At 48.1% G+C, this 19,323-nt stretch overlaps 2 protein-coding genes across 8 annotated transcripts in view; one reads left to right on the top strand and one right to left on the bottom strand.

Moving 5' to 3' along the window:
• The window catches only part of LOC119448927 (cytochrome P450 3A8), a 381,638-nt gene that overhangs the window by 226,533 nt on the left and 135,782 nt on the right, over positions 1-19,323 (top strand). The gene's annotated exons all lie outside the window — the stretch shown is intronic.
• Positions 1-19,323, bottom strand: part of LOC119448925 (uncharacterized) — a 349,207-nt gene that overhangs the window by 294,117 nt on the left and 35,767 nt on the right. Inside the window, exons 4-5 of one of the 7 annotated variants that reach the window (XM_049666111.1) lie at positions 4,864-4,953; positions 3,294-3,597 (exon numbers count right to left, since the gene is read on the bottom strand). The exons of 5 other annotated variants lie outside the window; for them this stretch is intronic. In XM_049666111.1, the coding sequence (XP_049522068.1) occupies positions 3,383-3,597; positions 4,864-4,953 (305 nt within the window). In that variant the 3' untranslated portion in view covers positions 3,294-3,382. Of the gene's footprint in view, positions 1-3,293; positions 3,598-4,863; positions 4,954-19,323 lie in introns of those variants that run through there. One more of the 7 variants, XM_049666110.1, reaches the window with a different exon arrangement.

The following is a 19,323-nucleotide window of genomic DNA, read 5'->3' as shown; positions in this document are numbered from 1 at the left end:
AGCCTTATCACTCCTCATCGCTTAGCGATCTTCACAGATGGGGAGGTTGACCTAATATGCCAAAACTGCGACAAAAATGCCATAGCAAACCAAAGACACATCCTCTGGGGATGCGAGGGTCTTCCCCCACTAAGAGAGCTTCTGCCAGCTCCCTCTGAAACGACATGGGAGACCCTAATACGGTCTCCTGAAGAAAAGCTACAAAAAGGAATCGTTGCATGGGCGGAAGAGGTCGCCGCAGACAAGCGGCCACCTACAACGCCCTGAAATTTTTTTTTATAAAGTTGTTTCCTCCTCCTCCTCGCTGGAATGTTGAACGGCAACGGAGCCAGCTGTGAAAGAAGAAGACGACGACGAACGCGGGAGAAGTGGCACGATCGCGTGCCGGGCACCAGCACGAGCGCAACCCGAGGGGCGCCAACCAGCCAGCTACTGAAGAAGACGACGACGCTCGAGCGAATGCTGATAAGGACAGTTTTCCGCGCAGACCGACCTCGACACAAGTGAGCCAATAAACCTTCGCTTAAAAGAAACGTGACGTATACAGGCTGTCCCACGTAAATTTAGGCAAACTTCTAAAATATGCAAATGCCACGTAGCTGGACAGAACCAAGGTAATGTTGTTTGCCGTCACTTTGAGGTGGTATAGTATGATAAACTTTATTCAGGTCCTGAAGATCAACCCTCCACCTTAAGCACCTGGACTCTGATCCTACAAACACAAGCGTAGTACTACTGACAAAGATATTCTAGAATAAAACACCATCCGTGTTCTAGACAGTCGACTGTCGGATGTAGGCACCTGATGGTATGCAGTGGTAAATCCTTCTAGAATATATGCTGTTTCTGCTCTGGTTCTAGCTTCAGCATAAGATGAATTATGAAGACCAGAACAATGAATTTCTTCCATTCGATGCAGGATGACAGTTGGCTTCCATGCGGCTTGTACAAGTTCAGCAATTGACCAAGGAACAAAACGCAGGGTAGCCGCGTGTCTTGTGGGATCCCACACCAGGCCAAATGGTGATGCAGACTTTCACAATGGCGATGCTGAAAAATACAGTATAGAGCACATTACTACCCTTAGTTCAGACAGGCTGAGATCAGCCATCAAAATTATGGTGTATCTCTTGATGTACACTTGCTCATGCACAAGTAGCTTCAGCATACGACTAAATACTGAAGTGCTGGTTACAAATGCTACAAAGCGGCTGCATTACAAATTGTGGGCAGTAAAAAAGCTCACGTCTCAACCGTAAAACATTATCGGCATCTGATGACTACGCACATCATAATAATGACTATGCTCTTCAAAACAAGAATATATGACTGTTTAAGAGGAATGAAATATGAGTTTGATTTCGTTATGACATAGCTTTTTCATGTTTGGGATTCTAAACAACACGATGCTCATTTCCCCATTTTGTTAACGCGGCGAGACATAACATCAATATTATTGAACAGTTTGTGCTTATTTTTATACTTATTTTCATAGACTAATTACCGGGCAGATTGGTCAAGTACTTCCGCAGCACCTAGGTTCTTTCAGGGAAGCGAGATGGTGGAATTCCAACAGGCAGACACGGTATCTATCGGTGCTTTCCCGTCAGGCACATGCCTTACCGTGCAGCACAGACGTTTTTTTTTTTCCATCAGCTGGTCTTTCCAAGGCCCACATCCTGCAGTAGAATGCCAAAAATGTTATGTACACAAGGCGTTCGCACGCTAAGTTCAGTGTACCTTAGCAACTGAAATGAAATAAAAGCACATAGCACAACTAAAAAAAAAAAGTGGCCTTTGCGTGAACTTGAAAGCCTAGTTTATGAAACGTGCATAAGATGCTACGACATAGCACATTGCTGAAGGTAAGGCGAAAAGACACTAATGCTGGTAATGAACTACTGACAAGTAAATTTTCGGAAGAATGAAAGATTGCGTAGCGTATATATCAAGTGAGGAAGCACTGGAAATGCAGGCACCAGTGCTGGTTCAGTAACGATAAGTGCTACAATTTGAACAAACCGACTAACCACCACCGCTTCTAAAACAAAGTACAGGACTCGAAAACGTTTGTTTCCTTAAAACTGCCGGAACTATGCACTCAACCATATGCATTCTTTCACATGAATACTACAACTGCTTCTCCTCTACTGAAAGATTTATTACGCAATACTGCAATGATCATTGGACACAGGCGCGGAGCGTAACCTTATGCGTTTATGTTTTAAAAGCTGAACCGAAAACAAATTGTCGCGCCAAATCTCTCACAAGCTCCAATTCGAAAAAAGAGGGAAAAATGAAATAAGAGAAAAGAAAACGTCTCGTGCAATCTTGTACTGCCTCGAATAGTATGCTTCACGTGCTAATGCCCACGGCATGAGCAACTGGAGCCAGTCATGCTCGGATACATCGGACACGTTTTATTGATAACGCGGCGACAACTTCCCGAAAGCCGCAACAACGTAATGTGCTTCTATGCAAAAATTGCTCACTCACCCATATTTTCCGCCCTGTTGTTGCTTTCCAGAAAGCTTTCCGCAGCACTCGGTCTTGAAAATCAACAAAGCTGCCCATTGGCCGTTCCATCCGCTGGCTCCTTTGAAGTCAATCCAGCTCCGTCACAATACACACACGGATAATATCGCCCATAGTATCCCCGATTAACAATTGCAACGTGAGCCACAAATTAAGCACAAGGAAACGAAGAGCAGCAGACAAAAGCGCGCGCTAAGTTTCTTGGTGTTCCTCAGCCATGCGCTATGCTCAGCTGCTGGAGTGCGATCGTTGCCAGACCTCAAACACAGCTCCATGCTTGATCTCAGTCGAACGCTAACAGTAGCAGCGTTGCTGAGCTAAAGTTGTGCATTGCGCCATGTTGTCGTTTGATAACGAAGCCTTATTAAGGGAAACACATATCTGTCTTTAATAATTGGACTTTTTCTGAGCACATTTAAGCATTGCCTCGATATCAGACGCTTTTCTTGGTCAGTGTACTTCACTCCAGTCAAGGGCACATATTCAAGGCGTTCCTTGGCGAAGGAAAAATGAAGTAGTGTTCATTAAACGCAACGGCGTCTTCAGTGAAGGAACGCTCGTCGCCTCGACTTGGCTGAGTCGAGGAGAAGCGTTGAATGAATGCGTGTTTAAGAATAGGGGGGTAAGCGCTCTGTTGTCACCGTAAAGGCCATGGGTAGACGTGTATAAGCTAGGAAAGGCCAGTAAGCAAAACTAAACAAGAACGAAGTCACAGCCGAGCTAAACAATGCTTACGCTTTAGTAGACCATTCTCAGAATTTATGTAGCTTTTTATTCGTTCAGGCAGTATATTCTTTAAATACAACAGTAAACTTAATATAACATTGCATATAAAATGGGTAATTTTTTATTTGCAAGCCATCATATTTCCAGCATTACTCAACAAAGCAGGTGAACCCATCATACGAAAAGCACCATGGCCAATTTTTGTCACAAGGACAGATTTGCAGCTATGGTAGTAAACTCGACAATGAAATGAGCTGCAATGATGATTATAGACTGTTTGGCAGTCGTGTGGAGGGTCTCTATCCACAGTCGAACTTGTTTGCAGCAGGACGCATTCTGTGGGGACAGGATCGAGAGAAAATTTCAACACCAAGGCTTGAATATGCATTGACAAAGCTCACCTAGTGAATTAAAACTTATCCACGAATGATTTGTATATAGCCCCTTCAGCGGCGGCGTGTACAATTGTGTCTACAAAATTTACAAGTCCCGCCCGAACCACGCTTCGCTGCTACTGGGCAGGATCGCTGTGTACACGTTTAAATAGGCTTTGTGTATCGACAGCTAGCGAGATCTGCCTTTAGAAGTAAAATAAATAAGCACAGACAGACAGTCAAGATGGATGCCTTGTAATTTTACGAGACGGCGCGTAAGTGACTTCAACTTTTATTTCAATTGGTGCGACGAGTCTGCCTTTATACCTATGACAATTATATTACGCGCATATATGAGGTCTAGGCGTCCTTTTTGGGTAAAATTTAGTCGAAATAACCTCAGGACGAGTTTACATGAGATTGCTGAAATGAGGTGTACACAATGTTTCACACGTCAGTTCTACTGCATTGTTTAGTCCTCTGCCTGCCCTTACCTAGCACTTTGTGGGGTTCTCAAACGTTTTAACAGTGGGGCTGTTTAAGCCGGAGGTTGGCCCGTATAGCGTAGACCAGAAACTGTGCCTGGCGATGACATCACCGCACGTTACCTAGCAACCACCTGGCACCGCCGCGCCGAGCTGCTGCACCACGCACTTGCGATAGAACGACCGTGACGTCATCACGGTCGTTCTATCACGACATTGTCCTTGTGCCGCTGTCATCACGCTGTCGTCGTTATACCATCGTCTTCGTTGAAGTATCGTATCTCATCGCCGGTATGCCATCATTGCCATACCATCTGGGCTAGTGCTCGCTAAGAACGCCGGCGAGCACTCGGGCGTCGGACCGGAGCGTACTAGTTTAAATGGTGACGCTAAAAACATTCTTTATACTGAAAAATCATGGCGGGAAGCTGAAACTTCAGACCCGCAAGCGATTGGGCGATCAGGAGCGATAAAGCCAAGCGCACTCCGCAGCTAACCTTTAAACATTCGCGTTAGTGACTCGTAATCGTCCTGTGAGATTTTTCATTTGGTATCAACATGACCTATGGTAACATTTCTGTCATTGGTTTTATGAACGCAAAACAGTGACGCAATTTAAAGTATTTTCGGGCCACCTAGACTAGCTGGCAATTTATTAATGTGGCTGTTTAGACGGAGTGTTTGCACCTTTTCGATTTGTTTACTTGTATGGCACAATAAATGTAGCACGGGAGGCAACTTACCTCGTATCGAACAACTTGGATCCTTTATCAAGATGATGCAGGTCTTCTGCGGGTTAACGTACATGACCTTGAAACGTGTAGGCGCACCGTCTGGTTTCATCGGAAAAGCAGTGTACACAAGAATCATTTCGCATTCTTCCAAATACATAGTCATCTCTATATTGTTACACCCCTTCCCTTTTCCCTAGTGCAGAATAGCAGGCTAGAGATCACCACCCAGGTCTACCTCTCTATTTATCTTGCAAATAAGATATCCCAACCTCTCTCTCTTTAGCTTGTGTTCAAAAATTCGAGCTTGTGCTAGACAGAGCCCATTATAGGCACCGCACGTTTCATTATAGAACTTATTAACTGCCGCTGGAACGGCATACATACAATGTTATTCGAAAAGCCGCCGAAAATATTTGGAACAATGAGGAAACAGTCAGGTGGTAGTGGGTGAGTGAGTGAAATAACTTTATCGGAGGTCCGGCGAGGACGCGAACTGGTCGCGCACCCGGCTAGACCCACGTCGGGGCCGGCAGGTCTACCCCACCGGCCTGGCCGCGGGCACGCCAGACAGCTAGGATTTGCTTGTCTAGAGCGGGGCTACACAGAAGTGAGTCCCACTTCTCCTTGCTGAACTTGAGCTATCTCGACCCGTACTCTCAGAGCATGTGTGCTAGAGTGGAGGCCTGCCCGCAGGACGGGCAGGCGTCGTCGCGATATACGGCGGGGTAGACTTCGTGCACAACGGCCAGACACGGATATGGGCTGGTCTCTAAAAGTCTAACAGAAACGGCTTGCGCCCTATTTAAATTTTGGGTGAGGGGGTGGAAAGACCCTTCTAGACATGCAGAAGAATTTCGTAACCTCGTTGTGAGTAGCGGGAGCGTCCCTGTGGCCGCAGGGGGGAGGGGGTCGGCGCTCCTTACAGAGGAAGCGCGGTCGGTGAGGTCGCGCGCAGCCTCGTGAGCAGACTCATTGAGGTTCGGGGGAGCACCCTCATCCGACCCTACGTGAGCGGGAAACCAGTGAATCTAATGATGCGAGAGAGCATCCGGACTCGAGATGCTAAGAAGACGAGCAGCTTGCTCGGCGATGTGACCCTTCTGAAAAGCCCTAACTGCCGTTTTGGAATTGCCATAGATCTCGGACCCACAACCGTCTAGCAGGGCGAGGGCGATGGCGGCTTGCTCGGCGACTTCGGGGTCTGAAGTGTGAATCGAAGCGCTATTGGAAATCGTGCGACTGGAGTTGACTACAAGGACGGCAAAGGTTTTCCCATCGCTGTACTACGCTGTGTCGACGAAGCTTGCTATGATGCCATGTTGCTTGATCTGTTTGGGGATCGCTACTGCTCTCGCCTTGCATCTGCCCTCGTAGTGGATGGGATGGGCGTTTCGGGGCACGGGGGCCAATTCGAACTTGTCTCGAATGTACCTAGGGATCGGGGTACTGACCCTTGAGGATCCCGCAGGGGGGTAACCCGGCTCTTCGAGGATGCATTTACCTGCCGCTGTGGTAGTCAGGCGCGCAAGTTGCGCGCGTTCTTTGGCTTTGGCAATCTCCTCGGCGTTGTTGTGTATGCCCAGCTTGAGGAGATCCTTGATATGGGTCCTGATGGATAGCCCGAGAACGCTTTAATTACTTTGCGGATGAGAGCGTTGAGCTTGTCTCGCTCCGCTTTGTGCCAGTTGTGCATAGAAATCGTGTTCGTAAAGTGGCATAATACAAAGGCGTCGATCAGGTTGAGGAGACTGGCTTCCTCCATGCCACGGTGTCTGTTTGCGATTCTGTGAACGAGGCGGAAAGCGTTGTACGTCTTTGCGATGATCTTGCGGAGAGCCGTTCCGTTCCCGCCGTTGAATTCGACAAATATACCCAGGACGCCAATAACGTTGACACTGGGTATCACCCCCGTCACACGTGCGAAGACGGATACTCATGTCGGAGACTGGCTTCCAATCTTTGGATCTGCCTTCCTTCTCTTTTCTGTAAAGCAGAAGCTCCGATTTGACGGGGGAGCACCGAATTCCGGTGGGGCGGAGATACTCCTCGATAATAAGTGTGTTTGTTACAGCAAACACGTGCGCTTATTGCGGTCGGGAGTTCTCACTTGTTCAATTAGTGCATTTAGAATTTTTGATATTTTCTCCTGACACACACATATATACATATAGGGAATATACATATCTACGCATTTACCCTTTCATTTAGTTATACCTAGAAATGCATTGTTCATTCTTCGCGCCACGCAGTTAATCAACATGGTTTATTTCACTCTAATAATTTTTTATTCGATCATAGTCCCCGATCAACATTCCACCAACTAGAAGCGCGCGTAAAATGACATGATATCAATAAAATTTTCTTCCGTAGCTTCATGTTGCTGATATGAGGCTTATTACCTGTTCATTTTAGAAGACAGCGTCAACAACAACAGTTCACCTTGCTAAAGCTACATTTAATACTGACCGTGAAGAGTCGTGGGCCCACCAAAGCAACTAAATCAAAAAAATGTACTGCGAGAAAAAATTGCGCGTCCGCGTAGCGAACGCGTCTGCGTAGCGAGTGCGAGTGAGTGCAGACTGGCACTCACTCGCACTCACCTTTACTCAAACTCACTGGCACTCACTTCCACTCACACTGACTGGCTCTCACTCGCACTCACACTCACTGGCACTGACTACGCGTTCACTTCCACTCACACTCACTGGCACTCACCTCCACTCACACTCACAGGCACTCACTCACACTCACTTTCACTCACACTCACTGGTACTCACTTACACTCACACTCACAGGCTCTCACTCACACTCACTGGTACTCACTTACACTCACACTCACAGGCTCTCACTCGCATTCACCACCACTCATACTTACTTGCACCCACTCGTACTCCCACTGACCTCCACTCACACTTTCTAGCACTCACTCGCATTCCCACTCACTTCGACTCACACTCGCTGGCACTCACTCGCACTCATCTCCGCTCACTCGGACTCACCTCCATTTACACTCACTGGCACTCACCTCCTCTCACACTCACACTCACTCACTCGCACTCACCTTCACTCACGCTCACTGGCACTCACTTCCGCTTATACTCACTGGCTCTCACTCGCACTCACCTCCACTCACACTCACTGGCACTCACTTGCACTCACCTTCACTCACGCTCACTGGCACTCACTTCCACTCACACTCACAGGCTCTCACTCGCAGTCATCTCCACTCACACTCATTGGTACTCATCTCCACTCACACTCATTGGTACTCACTTCGCCACACTCACTGGCTCTCACTCGCACTCACCTCCACCTGGCACTCACTCGCACTCACCTTCACTCACAGTCACTGGCACTCACTTCCACTCCCACTTACCTCCAATCACACGCACTGGCACTCACTCGCACTCACTTTCACTAACACTCACTGGCACTCACTTCCACTCACACTCACAGGCTCACTTGCATTCACCACCACTCATACTTACTGGCACCTACTCATACTCCCACTCACCTCCACTCACACTTTCTATTCTAGCACTCACTCGCATTCCCACTCCAACTCACTCACTGGCACTCACTCGCACTCATCTCCACTCACTCGGACTCACCTCCATTTACACTCACTGGCACTCACCTCCTCTAATACTCACACTAACTCACTCGCATTCACCTTCCCTCACACTCACTGGCACTCACTCGTACTCCCACTCACCTCCACTCACACTCACTAGCACTCACTGACACACACTCGCACTCACTTCCACTCACACAGGCACTCACTCGGACTCACCTCCACTTACACTCACAGGCACTCACCTCCTATCACACTCACTCACTCGCACTCACCTTCACTCACACTCACTGGCACTCACCTTCACTCACACTCACTGGCACTCACTTTCACTCACACTCACTCGCGCTCACCTGCAGTCACACTGCCCGGCACTCACTCGCACTCACCTTCACCCACACTCACTGGCACTCACGTCCACTCACCCTCACGGGCTCTCTCTCGCACTCACCTCCACTCACACTCCCTGGAACTCACTTCCACTCACACTCACTGGGTTGCACTCGCACTCATCTCCACTCACACTCATAGGCACTCCCCTCCACTCCCACTCACTGGCGCTCACTTCCACTCACACTCACTGGCTCTCAGTCATACTCACTCGCACTCACCTTCACTCACACTGCCACATACTTCCACTCACACCTCACTGGCTCTCACCCGCACTCACCTCCACTCACACCTACTGGCACTCACCTCCACTCACACTCACTGCCACTCACCCGTACGTACACTCACGCCTTTGAAATATATGCGAGCGAGTGCGAGTGAGTGAAATCATGAGGGAGTGTGGCGACCTAAATCGCTCACAATTCGTGTATATTCATAGCGAAGCTTCCAATTTAGCACGTGTTACATCGAGAGTGCGGCAAGGCTGTGCTTTGGGCCCAATTTTATTTTTAATACACATAAAAGATTTGCCGTCCCGGTTACATTGAAACATCCATGTATTCGCCGACTATTGTATTTTCTGCCACGAAATTAATCGCAGTGATGATCACCATGAATATAAAACAATTAGCGTAGCTTGCACTGGAAGCGAAATACTAAAGAGACAGGGGAGCTGATGGGCACCTACCTAGCTAGTCCTGGATTTTGAGCTAGGCTAAGCAACACCAAGTGATCCCCAGCATTTTCCGGAATTTATTGGTTATTGATCAATTATTGATTATCTATTGATTGGCTACCGATTGGCTATCGCAAGGTATTGGCCACGTTTTTGGGATACGCTAAGCACTACCAAGTCATCCCCAGCATTTTCAGGATTTTATTGATTATTGATAGATTAGCTATTGATTAGCTATCGATTGGCTATCGATGACTGTCTAAGCCCAACCATGCTTATCTAGACTTAGCCAGGCTCAGCTTCGCTAGTTCACAGGAGTATGTGCCATTGCGCTTGGACCCTTTCTGCACTACCGCCAGGATCGGCCCACATTTTTTGTCCGTAACGGATGGACTAATGGCTGGCTTAAACAGCTCCGCTGTTAAAATTCAGCCTTTTCTTGGTGTCAGGTGTTGCAGATGACTCTAAATGCCAAAAAATCTGTAACGCTAACAGTATGTAGAAAGAAACAGACATGTGATTTTACCTTCATTATGATCGAATGACTCACTTCTTACTTGTGTATTTCAGCGTAAATATTTAGGTGTCGTTTTAACACACGCTCTCCCATGGGAAAGCCATGTTCACAAAATAACCTCAAGTAGAAATCAAAGGACATGTTGAGCACTAAAGCGACTCTTCTTTCTGAGAAGACGCCTTCATCTTGCGCCCCCAGATGCAAATCTGCTGGCCTACAAAATGCTTGTTCGACCAGTGCTTGAGTCCGCCAATATTGTTTGGTTTCCGTACACAAAAGAACTGATTGCAAGAATGGAGGGGGTTCTTTTTTAATAAATACAAGTTAACGTATTCATTGACTGAATTGTTAACGAGAGCTGGTTTATTAACACTGCAAAGTAGGGCAAAACTAGCACGACTAAAGTTTTTGTATCAATTTATTCATGGTGACATAAACATTGACGTATCCGTACTAAGTTCTTCGAATCGTTCTAGCTCAACAGGCCAGAAGCACTCCCGAACGCCTAAAGAATTCACCTTTAACTGAAATTGCTTTGAATGTTCCCATTTCCCTAAAACTGTTAGAGAACGGGATGAACTTAGTCCTTCCGTTACTAACGCTTTACCTTTAAATAACTTCTTCATAACTTAGAGCGCCCGTTAACTTGAACAGCGTTCGCTCGGAGCTTGCCCCTCGGTGATCATCGTGAAGGGAATGGCAGGCCGACAAGACGGCGTAAAACAAACTGGTTTAATACATCGCTACTAGAGATGGGCAAAAGGGCTCACTTTAGTGAGCAGCTCGGAACGGCTCAGCTCACTGAAATGAACCGGTTCACTTGAACGGCTCACCGGTTCACTTAAACGTGTAACCAGTATTATACATATTGTACAGTTATTTGGCTTTGAAAAAACACGATATATGCATAATTGCATAACCGGGTTAATGGTATTTTCGCTATGTTTAGAGAATATTCTTACATATTTTAAAAGCCTGAATTTTTAGTTGTAATGAAAGTTTCTTTTCTGATATTGGGGATAAAATGCTTATGATACTGTAACAGGCACAATGCGATGTATCATTTTTTGAGAACGAAAACATGTGACTTCATCATCATTACAGTAGCGTTTCTGTTTTTGTGGTACATTCAAATCTACGTTGGTCAAAATAAGAAAACTAAATTATTGTACATTATCTTTCAACTTTATTCATTTATTCACATACGCATGCTCACTATAATATGAGTGAGCTGTAACGCCATGCAAAATGAATGTCGAAATCATTTCTTGAAGTACAATACAAAAATCATACGAAAGATCCACAAAACTGCCGCACGTATCTTTGGTTCTTGTTGATTTTTTTTTCGTTTTTTTTTCTCTTGAGCGCACGCGCGATACTGGCTATGATGCCATCACGTGCCAGCAAAAAAAAAAAAAAGGTAAAAAGAAATGAAGTTCTACTTCAACAGAACAGATCATTGGCCTCGTGTTATTGACGTGCTAATGATACACGCTCAGAAAATGCACAGAAGTGGATGCCTAGGGCGACAATTGCCCGACTACCTTAATTAGCACAAATGAAGACCGGGACGTAAACTGTACGTTGACCTGTTGTCTTTAAAGACATGGAAGACCATCTTCGAAGTGTTGTTGCACCAGCACACGATGTGCGATCGGTGAGAGTCGTGAGAATTCGTTCGAGCAGCAGCAGGCAACGAACGGTACCTATCCGTTGGCAATTAAGGCTTCTTTACTGCTCCCTTCGGTGGCATCGGGTGCCACATTATAGGATGCACAAAAAACCAAAGGGACTGCTGCGCACACCACACAAAGCGAGCGAGTACGAGTAGCGCGAGTGTGCCCACGCCGGCCACCACTCGTTGGTCAGAAAACGAAACCTCGAAACCCAGCAGAAGACCCGGCTCTGACGGAACGGTTTGGCACGGCTCACTGAGTGAGAGAGAACCGGCTCCCGCTCTCCGAAAGAACCGCCGCTCACTTACTGAACCACGGCTCACTCGCTTTTTTAAAAGAGCGGCTCTAAAGATTCGGCTCGCTCCTGAGCGAACCCGTCTCTAATCGCTACGGACGACCCAACATGGAGAAACAGAGCAAGGTAGTGCAGTTAATACAAAAGTTAGAAGCTGAGTTCTTATCCACAGCGCAGCGCGCTCATCCTTTATATCCCGTCCGGAGTTCTGTCTTCACAGCACTGAGTCTACAACAAACAATGTCAATGCGTCTTTATGCTTTTAAGGACGCACTGACATTATTTGTGTACTCGAGCGTGGCGCGCCGTGCATTCTTTGTGTATTTGAATTTAAAGACAGAAAAAAAAAACTATTGCGCGTCTTAGCGGACGCGCATAAGAAGAAAAACGCGCTGGGCACAGGCAAACAAAATAAAAAATAATATGGGGGTAGGTTGCACTAGTGGCTCATGGCTAAAGACACCATGGAGCTGATTGGTTCCTAGCTAGTCATGACTATACAATTGATAAGTTATGCACAATAATGTAAAGTGATACTAAGTTATACGAAGTGTATAAGCATTTTCTTGTCCTCCGTGGCATCGGGGAACGCCTCGCGAAGCACTTGCAGTCCGAGCACACGTAGGGGAAGTGGGGCGAAAGCTATGCACAATGTACGGGGGCGCGGAGCAGACGAAACGAGGGGATGACGTCACGGCGCATGCGCAGTAGCGCACGGCTGGGGGACTCGGCCGACCCGCCGCCCGAGGCGCCTGCTGCTGTCACGAACACCGTGAGTGTTCGGCGCTAATGCGGGGAAACGGAGAAACGCGGTTGGCGTCGGCAGCACATCTGCGCGCTGCCTCGTTTATGCTGCTGGAATGTGTTTCTCTCACTCTCTTTCTCGCTCTTATTTTCTCTTTCTCTTTCCCGAGCATAGCGCGGGACGCGCGCACTCTCTCTCGTTCTCTTTTTCTCTTTCTCTCTTGCGAGCATAGCGCGCGACGCTCCGCGAGGTGGTTGCTAGGCAACGTAGTGGCAGGCAGTGGCGGCGTCGCTGGTTGCCATGGCTACGGCGCGGCTGGCTTTTCGGGAAACACGCACGTTTCGCTGTTAAGCAGCTTCGCTGTTAAAAACCCTGTGCGCGTGACATGGGGGGTGGGGGGAGCAGCGCGTAGCGAGCCGGCCAAGTCGGTATAATAATACAAACATACATAAAAAAAGGAGCTGCTATAGGGAACCAGCGCTGGAGTTTCGAGCTGACACTCTGCGCCCCTTGCGGACATCGCGCGCATTGTTGAGTCATACAAACACAAGAAAATCGCTAGCGCCGGCATACGGTGGGCGATGTGTAAAACCCGTGAAATAAAATTGAAGGCCGTCGGAGAGGAGAGAGAGAGAGAGAGAATTTATTTGAAAGGCCGAGAGGTCAGCCTGAGCGAGCATGCTCTGGCCTGCTACTCTGCACCGGGGAAAAAGGAAAGGGGACAAAAAAATGTGGTTGATCCCTCTTATATAGGAATCGGTATAGAACACGAAAGTGAAACGTGTCTTCACAGAAGTAGTGTAATGTTTATTGCACATTGATATATAATGTCTATTGGTTTTTTGTGGCTAAAGCGCCCTTAGGTGTTGATGCACCCACGCTGACGCCTGGTGGCACGTCTCCTCCATCACGACTACCAACGTCGATGACCATGAGCAACCGTCGTGCATATGGAAGCTGCACTACGCTGCACACGCTAGCACAACGCGAAAGACGAAGCACGTAACTGACACACTAATACAACGCGCAAGACAAAGCACGTAACTGAATCGTCACCGAGTCAAATCAGCGCGTACAGCGCGTCGTAATTGCAGCCTCCGCGATCAACTTCAGAAACATTTTCAGAGCTAATTGCGGAGGCCACGCTCCGCTGTGCTGAGTACGGTGAACGCCACCTAGTGAACGCCACCTGGTTGGTAGTGAACCGGTGAACGCCACCTGGTTGGTAGTGCTTCTTGATGCCTGCGTCCCTTCGAATGCTGGCATCGAGGCGTCGTAGTGCTGAGACCACCGAAGCGTTCACTGTCGGTGCGCGTTAGTGTCATAATGCAGTACTTCTCTTTTCTGCTCGTAGGCGGCGGCACCGCCCCGAGCAAGAGCGCGGGTACACGGAGGAGTGTTAGATATATAAGGCGCGTCTGTGTAGCAGTCTGCAAATGCGTTTGTGGCGCAATGGGTTAAACGCTCGGCGATCTATCGTCGCGGACCGAGAGGTCGTGGGTTCGATTTCCAAATTTTGCATGTTTGTGGAACTTTTTCTTCTGGTTTATTTCTTTGTATTATGTTCGTGTATGTTCGTGTGACGTATTTCCGTGACGGAAATACGTCAGTGAAGTCTTGGTGGACCCCGGCATAAAACACTTTCGTGTTAAAAATGGTGATGGAAGATGATGAGCACAGGAATAAGGGATGCAGATATACAGTAACATTGTTGTTTCCTTGAAGCCTTGTGTCTAGTCCAGTCAGGGGCGGATCCAAGTTTTTTCTGAAGGGGGGGGGGGGTCAGCTTCTGTCAATGATGATGATGATGATGATGATGATAGTAGCCTTTAATTCACCGTTTTTGCTCACGATAAACCCTCGTTTTATACGGCTAGAGCAACACCTGTAGCCCGCCGTGGTGGCTCAGTCAGCTCAGGCGTTGAGCACGAGATCGCGGGATCGAATCCCGGCCGCGGCGGCCGCATTTCGATAGAGGCGAAATGCAAAAACGCCCGTGTCCTTGCGTTGTAGTGCAGGTTAAAGAACCCCAGGTGGTCAAAATTAATCCGGAGCCTTCCACTACGGCGTGCCCCATAATCAGAACTCGTTTTGGCACGTAAAACCCCAGAAAGAGGAAGAAGACCTGTAGCGAAGCCAGGTATCGGTTTCTCCGAGCTTATAGGAAAGGACGTTACCCAATACAGCCATGTGCTTGGCGGCTGTGCCTGATAATACAGGGTGTTCAAAACTAAGCTTTATGGTTTTCCTAAAATTAGGCACTGGGAGGAACGCGAAGACCACCTGTGCAAATAAGTTATGTGGCTAGGGGGGCACAAAGTGAGATGATAATTATCGCTGTGAGCAGCCCAATTAACTAAAATTGAACTATTTTTTGTGGACTGCAGTAAGTGGGTATGTTTGTATTGAAAACTTAGAGACAGTCGTGTTTCTACACAGTATCAGTCGGAAGAATTATTCTAGCGTGTCCGTGCTCCGAGATATCCGACTCAAAATTTCAATTGTCGTACTGCGCAGAATAATCGAGTCGATGCGAGAGCGGTTTATGCTTTGCGTTGCTGTGGAAGGGTGGCATTTTGAACATTTTTATGGCATTGACATCTTGATGGGTGAAGTGTTGTCATGAGATTTGTGCTTGACAACACCAAACTTAAAGCGGCAGTATGAAATATTCGTTAGCATAGCTAAAAAGGTTTCTGCTGTTGATGGTGCCGTTGTTACTCTTCATTTCAATAAAACTTACAATACTTGGAAATCAGCAGTCACTTTATTTGCGCAGCCCAGGCAAGGACCATGCCCGGTCGTCTAGTCACCATTACGCACGCGTACTGCCCTCCGGCTTCTCCGCTCGCGCCATTATTTCGGCATGGCAGCTGCCGCCATGTTTACAGGCTGCGCGGTCGCGTGTTACGACAGCGGTTACGGGTTCTTCGATTTTTTTCATTTCACCAGCCGTGAGGGGAAGGGGGACAGTTAGTATCTTTGCCAATGCCTTCGCCCCGTTGTCAGACTAAATTCCGAACGCAACAGCGGCGTCACATCAGGGAGGAGCTTTGCGCCGATCCTCACTATCTTGCAAGTTACATACGTAATCTTGCGAACGACAATTAAAATTTGGAGTTGGATATCTCGGAGCACAGACATGCTAGAAGAATTCTTCCAAGTGAAACTGTGTAGAAACACGACTGCCTTTAACTTTTGAATACAAACATACACACTTACTGCAGTCAATAAAAGGTTAATTATTCAATTTTAGTTAATTCGGCTGCTAACAGCGATAATTATCATCTCACTTTGTGTCCCCCTGACCACATAACTTATTTGCGCAGATCGTCTTCACGTGGCTGCCAGTGGCTAATTTTAAGAAAACCATAAAACTTAATTTTAAACACCCGGTATATCTCGCCTGCATTGTTTCTTAAAATAAAATTTGGGATGATCTTTTGCAGGTTCGTTATAAATTCGTGAGCACGGGTCCGTCTTTGGAGTTCTGTTGGAAGACCTTGATTTCCTTAAGAAGATTCTTTGTGTTCGGCTGATACACCTTCGTTTGATTTGGAGGACTAACTCCCCTATTCTCAAACAGCCCTCGACTCGAAGCTCTTCCTCCACTCCACCTTGTTGAGCACAGCGCCTCCTTTCGACTGATAAAGACGCGGCAATTCTAAAGAATTCCCGTGAATGATCATGAAGCTCAGTGACCACTTCTTTGGAGGGATGGCGGTGCTATATTTCCTCTTATGTCGAGGTGTTGCGTTGACTAGGGGAACGTTCTTAATACGGGCGTAACGCTCCACTCCAACGCGGCAACCACTACGCTGGTTGTTTACGATATGCGAATCACCGCGTATGAAGGCTCACAACGCCACCTACAAGAATAACGATGTGGCGCAGTAGCCGAGAGCGCGAGCCAGCGTCTTCATGTTTTGTTTCTCACGCGACGTCATCCTTTACACAAGGCGCACATCTGCTCCCGTTTCTCTAACCACGCGACGCCATCTTAGGCCCGCGCGCTGGCATTCGCCGGCGACGTCACCCTCCCCCACTTCGCAGCCGCGGCTCGAGACTTCGCCCCGCTCCGCCAGAACGCCCACTCAGATAAACGGATCCGGCGGGTTTGAGCCTCCTATGCTTAATGTACGACAATAAGACTGCGAAGTCACAATGAAAAACTTCTGGCGTACGAACGGTACTGTGCTCGTACTGGATATTGTCAACGTGTAACTGTGATCACAATGAGTGCTACAGTTAAAAAACGTTGCCTATGCGTAGTTCTTAGTTTAGCTGTTAGTTGTTTTTATTTACATATGAACACTTCAACGAGAGATCTCTTTCATTAAGCAGGTTGGTCGCGGAACCGATGACAGCCAATGAGGTAACCGTTGACACCCCAAGGGGAAGCTTAGTTAATCAGGCGCGAAGGCGCTCGAGCGGACCTCGGCGTGCTTGGCAAAAGGTACGTCCCGTCGTTCATTTGACACCACCGACGGGACGAGTAAGGCACGGCCGGTGCCAGGAGGTCCAAGGTGTTCATGAGAAAAACTACGGCAACTTCGCGACACCACACTCCTACGGAATACAACTAAGCTTGTGAGCGAGCTAGCTTTACTTCTACAGGGCTGATACCACTGGTACTCGCGAAGAATAGATTTTTGAAGAATGCTGGTGGCTATATTTTTTTGCGACAGGGCCATCCCCCTGTCAGCGAGGGGGCGATGCAGAAATCTGAGGGGGGGGGGGGGTCAGGACATCCGGACATCCCCCCTGGATCCGCGCCTGAGACCAGTGGTCTTGAAGTTGTACAGGGCAGCCCCTGTTGCTATTGATGCTACTGTAGAGTCACACATGGGGGACAAAATAGTACTTTCGTATAATGTTTCTCTTCCAATGCCTGCTAGCGTAGAAGCCAGTATATTCCGCTGTAATGCGTAGAGAGGGAAGTCGTAAAACAGATGTGGAAGAGTCTCCAATTGGCAGCGTTCACAGTTCAGGCTGTCCGTAAGGACAATCAGATGTGCATAGCGTCGAGTGAAGGCGACGCCCAGGCGAATCTGGTGAAGCATTCTTGCTTGGCATCGCTTGAATTTAGCTGGGAGGCGTAAAGTCCTCTCAGAGTCTATTTCCCGCAGGCGCCTGTACCGATGGTCTGGTTGAGCCCAGTATTGTGCTGCGCATTCTCGCATGCGCGTGGTCAACAAAGAGTTTATATCGCTCCGCGAGTAAGAAATTTTTACTTCGACGGCTGTAGGAATAGCGGTTCTTGCTTCCGCATCAGCTAGCTCGTTGTCGGCCAAGCCGCAGTGACCAGGTACCCATTGGAAGGTAATTGAGTGGCCATTCCGCTGAGCAAGATCAAATACTTGAATGATGTCTAACGCTAGCATGTACTACTGGCATCTCCTAGAGAGAGAATATATAGATTGCAGCGCTGATCTTGCGTCAGAAAGAATAGTCCATGTACGTGGTGTCAGGTAGGAGACAAAACGGACAGCTTCCCGTATTATGACAAGCTCTGCAGCTGTTGAAGACGATTTGTGGTCCAATTTGTATTGGCGGGATGTTTCCAGCTGAGGGATCACAAAGGCCGCGGTCGAGACGCATGAGGTAACCGATCCGTCTGTGTATATGTGCACAGAGCCGTCGTAAAGCTCAGCCAAATGGGCCAAGGTGAGTTGTTTAAGGTCACTGCATGGAAGATGAGGGAACAAGAAGAAGCCGACTAGTGCGGTCGTGCAAACATCGGCTCCCGCTTCGATCAATGTTTTTGTGCCGAAATTTTTGTGCCAACCCTGAGAACCTGGTGTCGATCGACGCGTCTTATCGCAAGGATTACGTGGATGCCATTTTTTGCCGGTGGGTCCATTTTTCGACTCGTTGCAAACTGTTTTCTGCGTGCCACGTAGAAAAGGTGCTAGCCCCTAACTCGCGCTGTAGGCCTTGGCCTCACGCGCACGAAGGAGTGTAGGCATGGCCTCCAGCTTAGCTGTTGAAGGCATGGATATCACCTTGGAAGAAAATATCGGATGGACGACAGCCATCACTCGCCGAAGGAGACGTGGATTAGCCGCTGGCGGAAAATCCGTGGCTATTAAGGACACCAACCATGGCGGGAAAGGTAGTCGCCGCACGGCCACCTCGCAGAACGTACTTAAGCGCGTCGCTACCGCCTCTAGGATCCCGTTGCTACCGAGGGATCACATCAAGATAATTGTACGCCCACGCGGCGGCCTGGACGTTAAAAAGTTCAGCATGGTACATCTCTCCAGAGCGCTGGCCATGGCGGCAGCCTTAGCACCGGAAGACACGGCGGAGGACACGTACTGTCCGAACGGTTGTCAAAACATTTTGGTGGTGTCGACTCCGCGGGAAGAAAGCGCAAGAGCTTACGCCAAGGTACGCAAGATCCATACGAAGGATGGACCCTTCGAAGTGGCGGCCTACACCGCAGCAGGAGAAGATACATGCAAGGGTGTTGTTCGCGGTATCGACCTGGACATTAGCGACGCGGAACTGAAAACCCTTTTCGTCAATCATCGAAATCCGGACCTCGTCGAGGTACGTCGGATCAAGCAAACTACAACGGTGGTGGTACTTTT

Source organism: Dermacentor silvarum, chromosome 4 (genome assembly GCF_013339745.2).
Source record: "Dermacentor silvarum isolate Dsil-2018 chromosome 4, BIME_Dsil_1.4, whole genome shotgun sequence".
Classification (NCBI taxonomy): Eukaryota; Metazoa; Arthropoda; class Arachnida; order Ixodida; family Ixodidae; genus Dermacentor; species Dermacentor silvarum.
The sequence above is the reverse complement of the archived record's forward strand: the minus strand, read 5'-3'. Positions and strand labels throughout refer to the sequence as shown.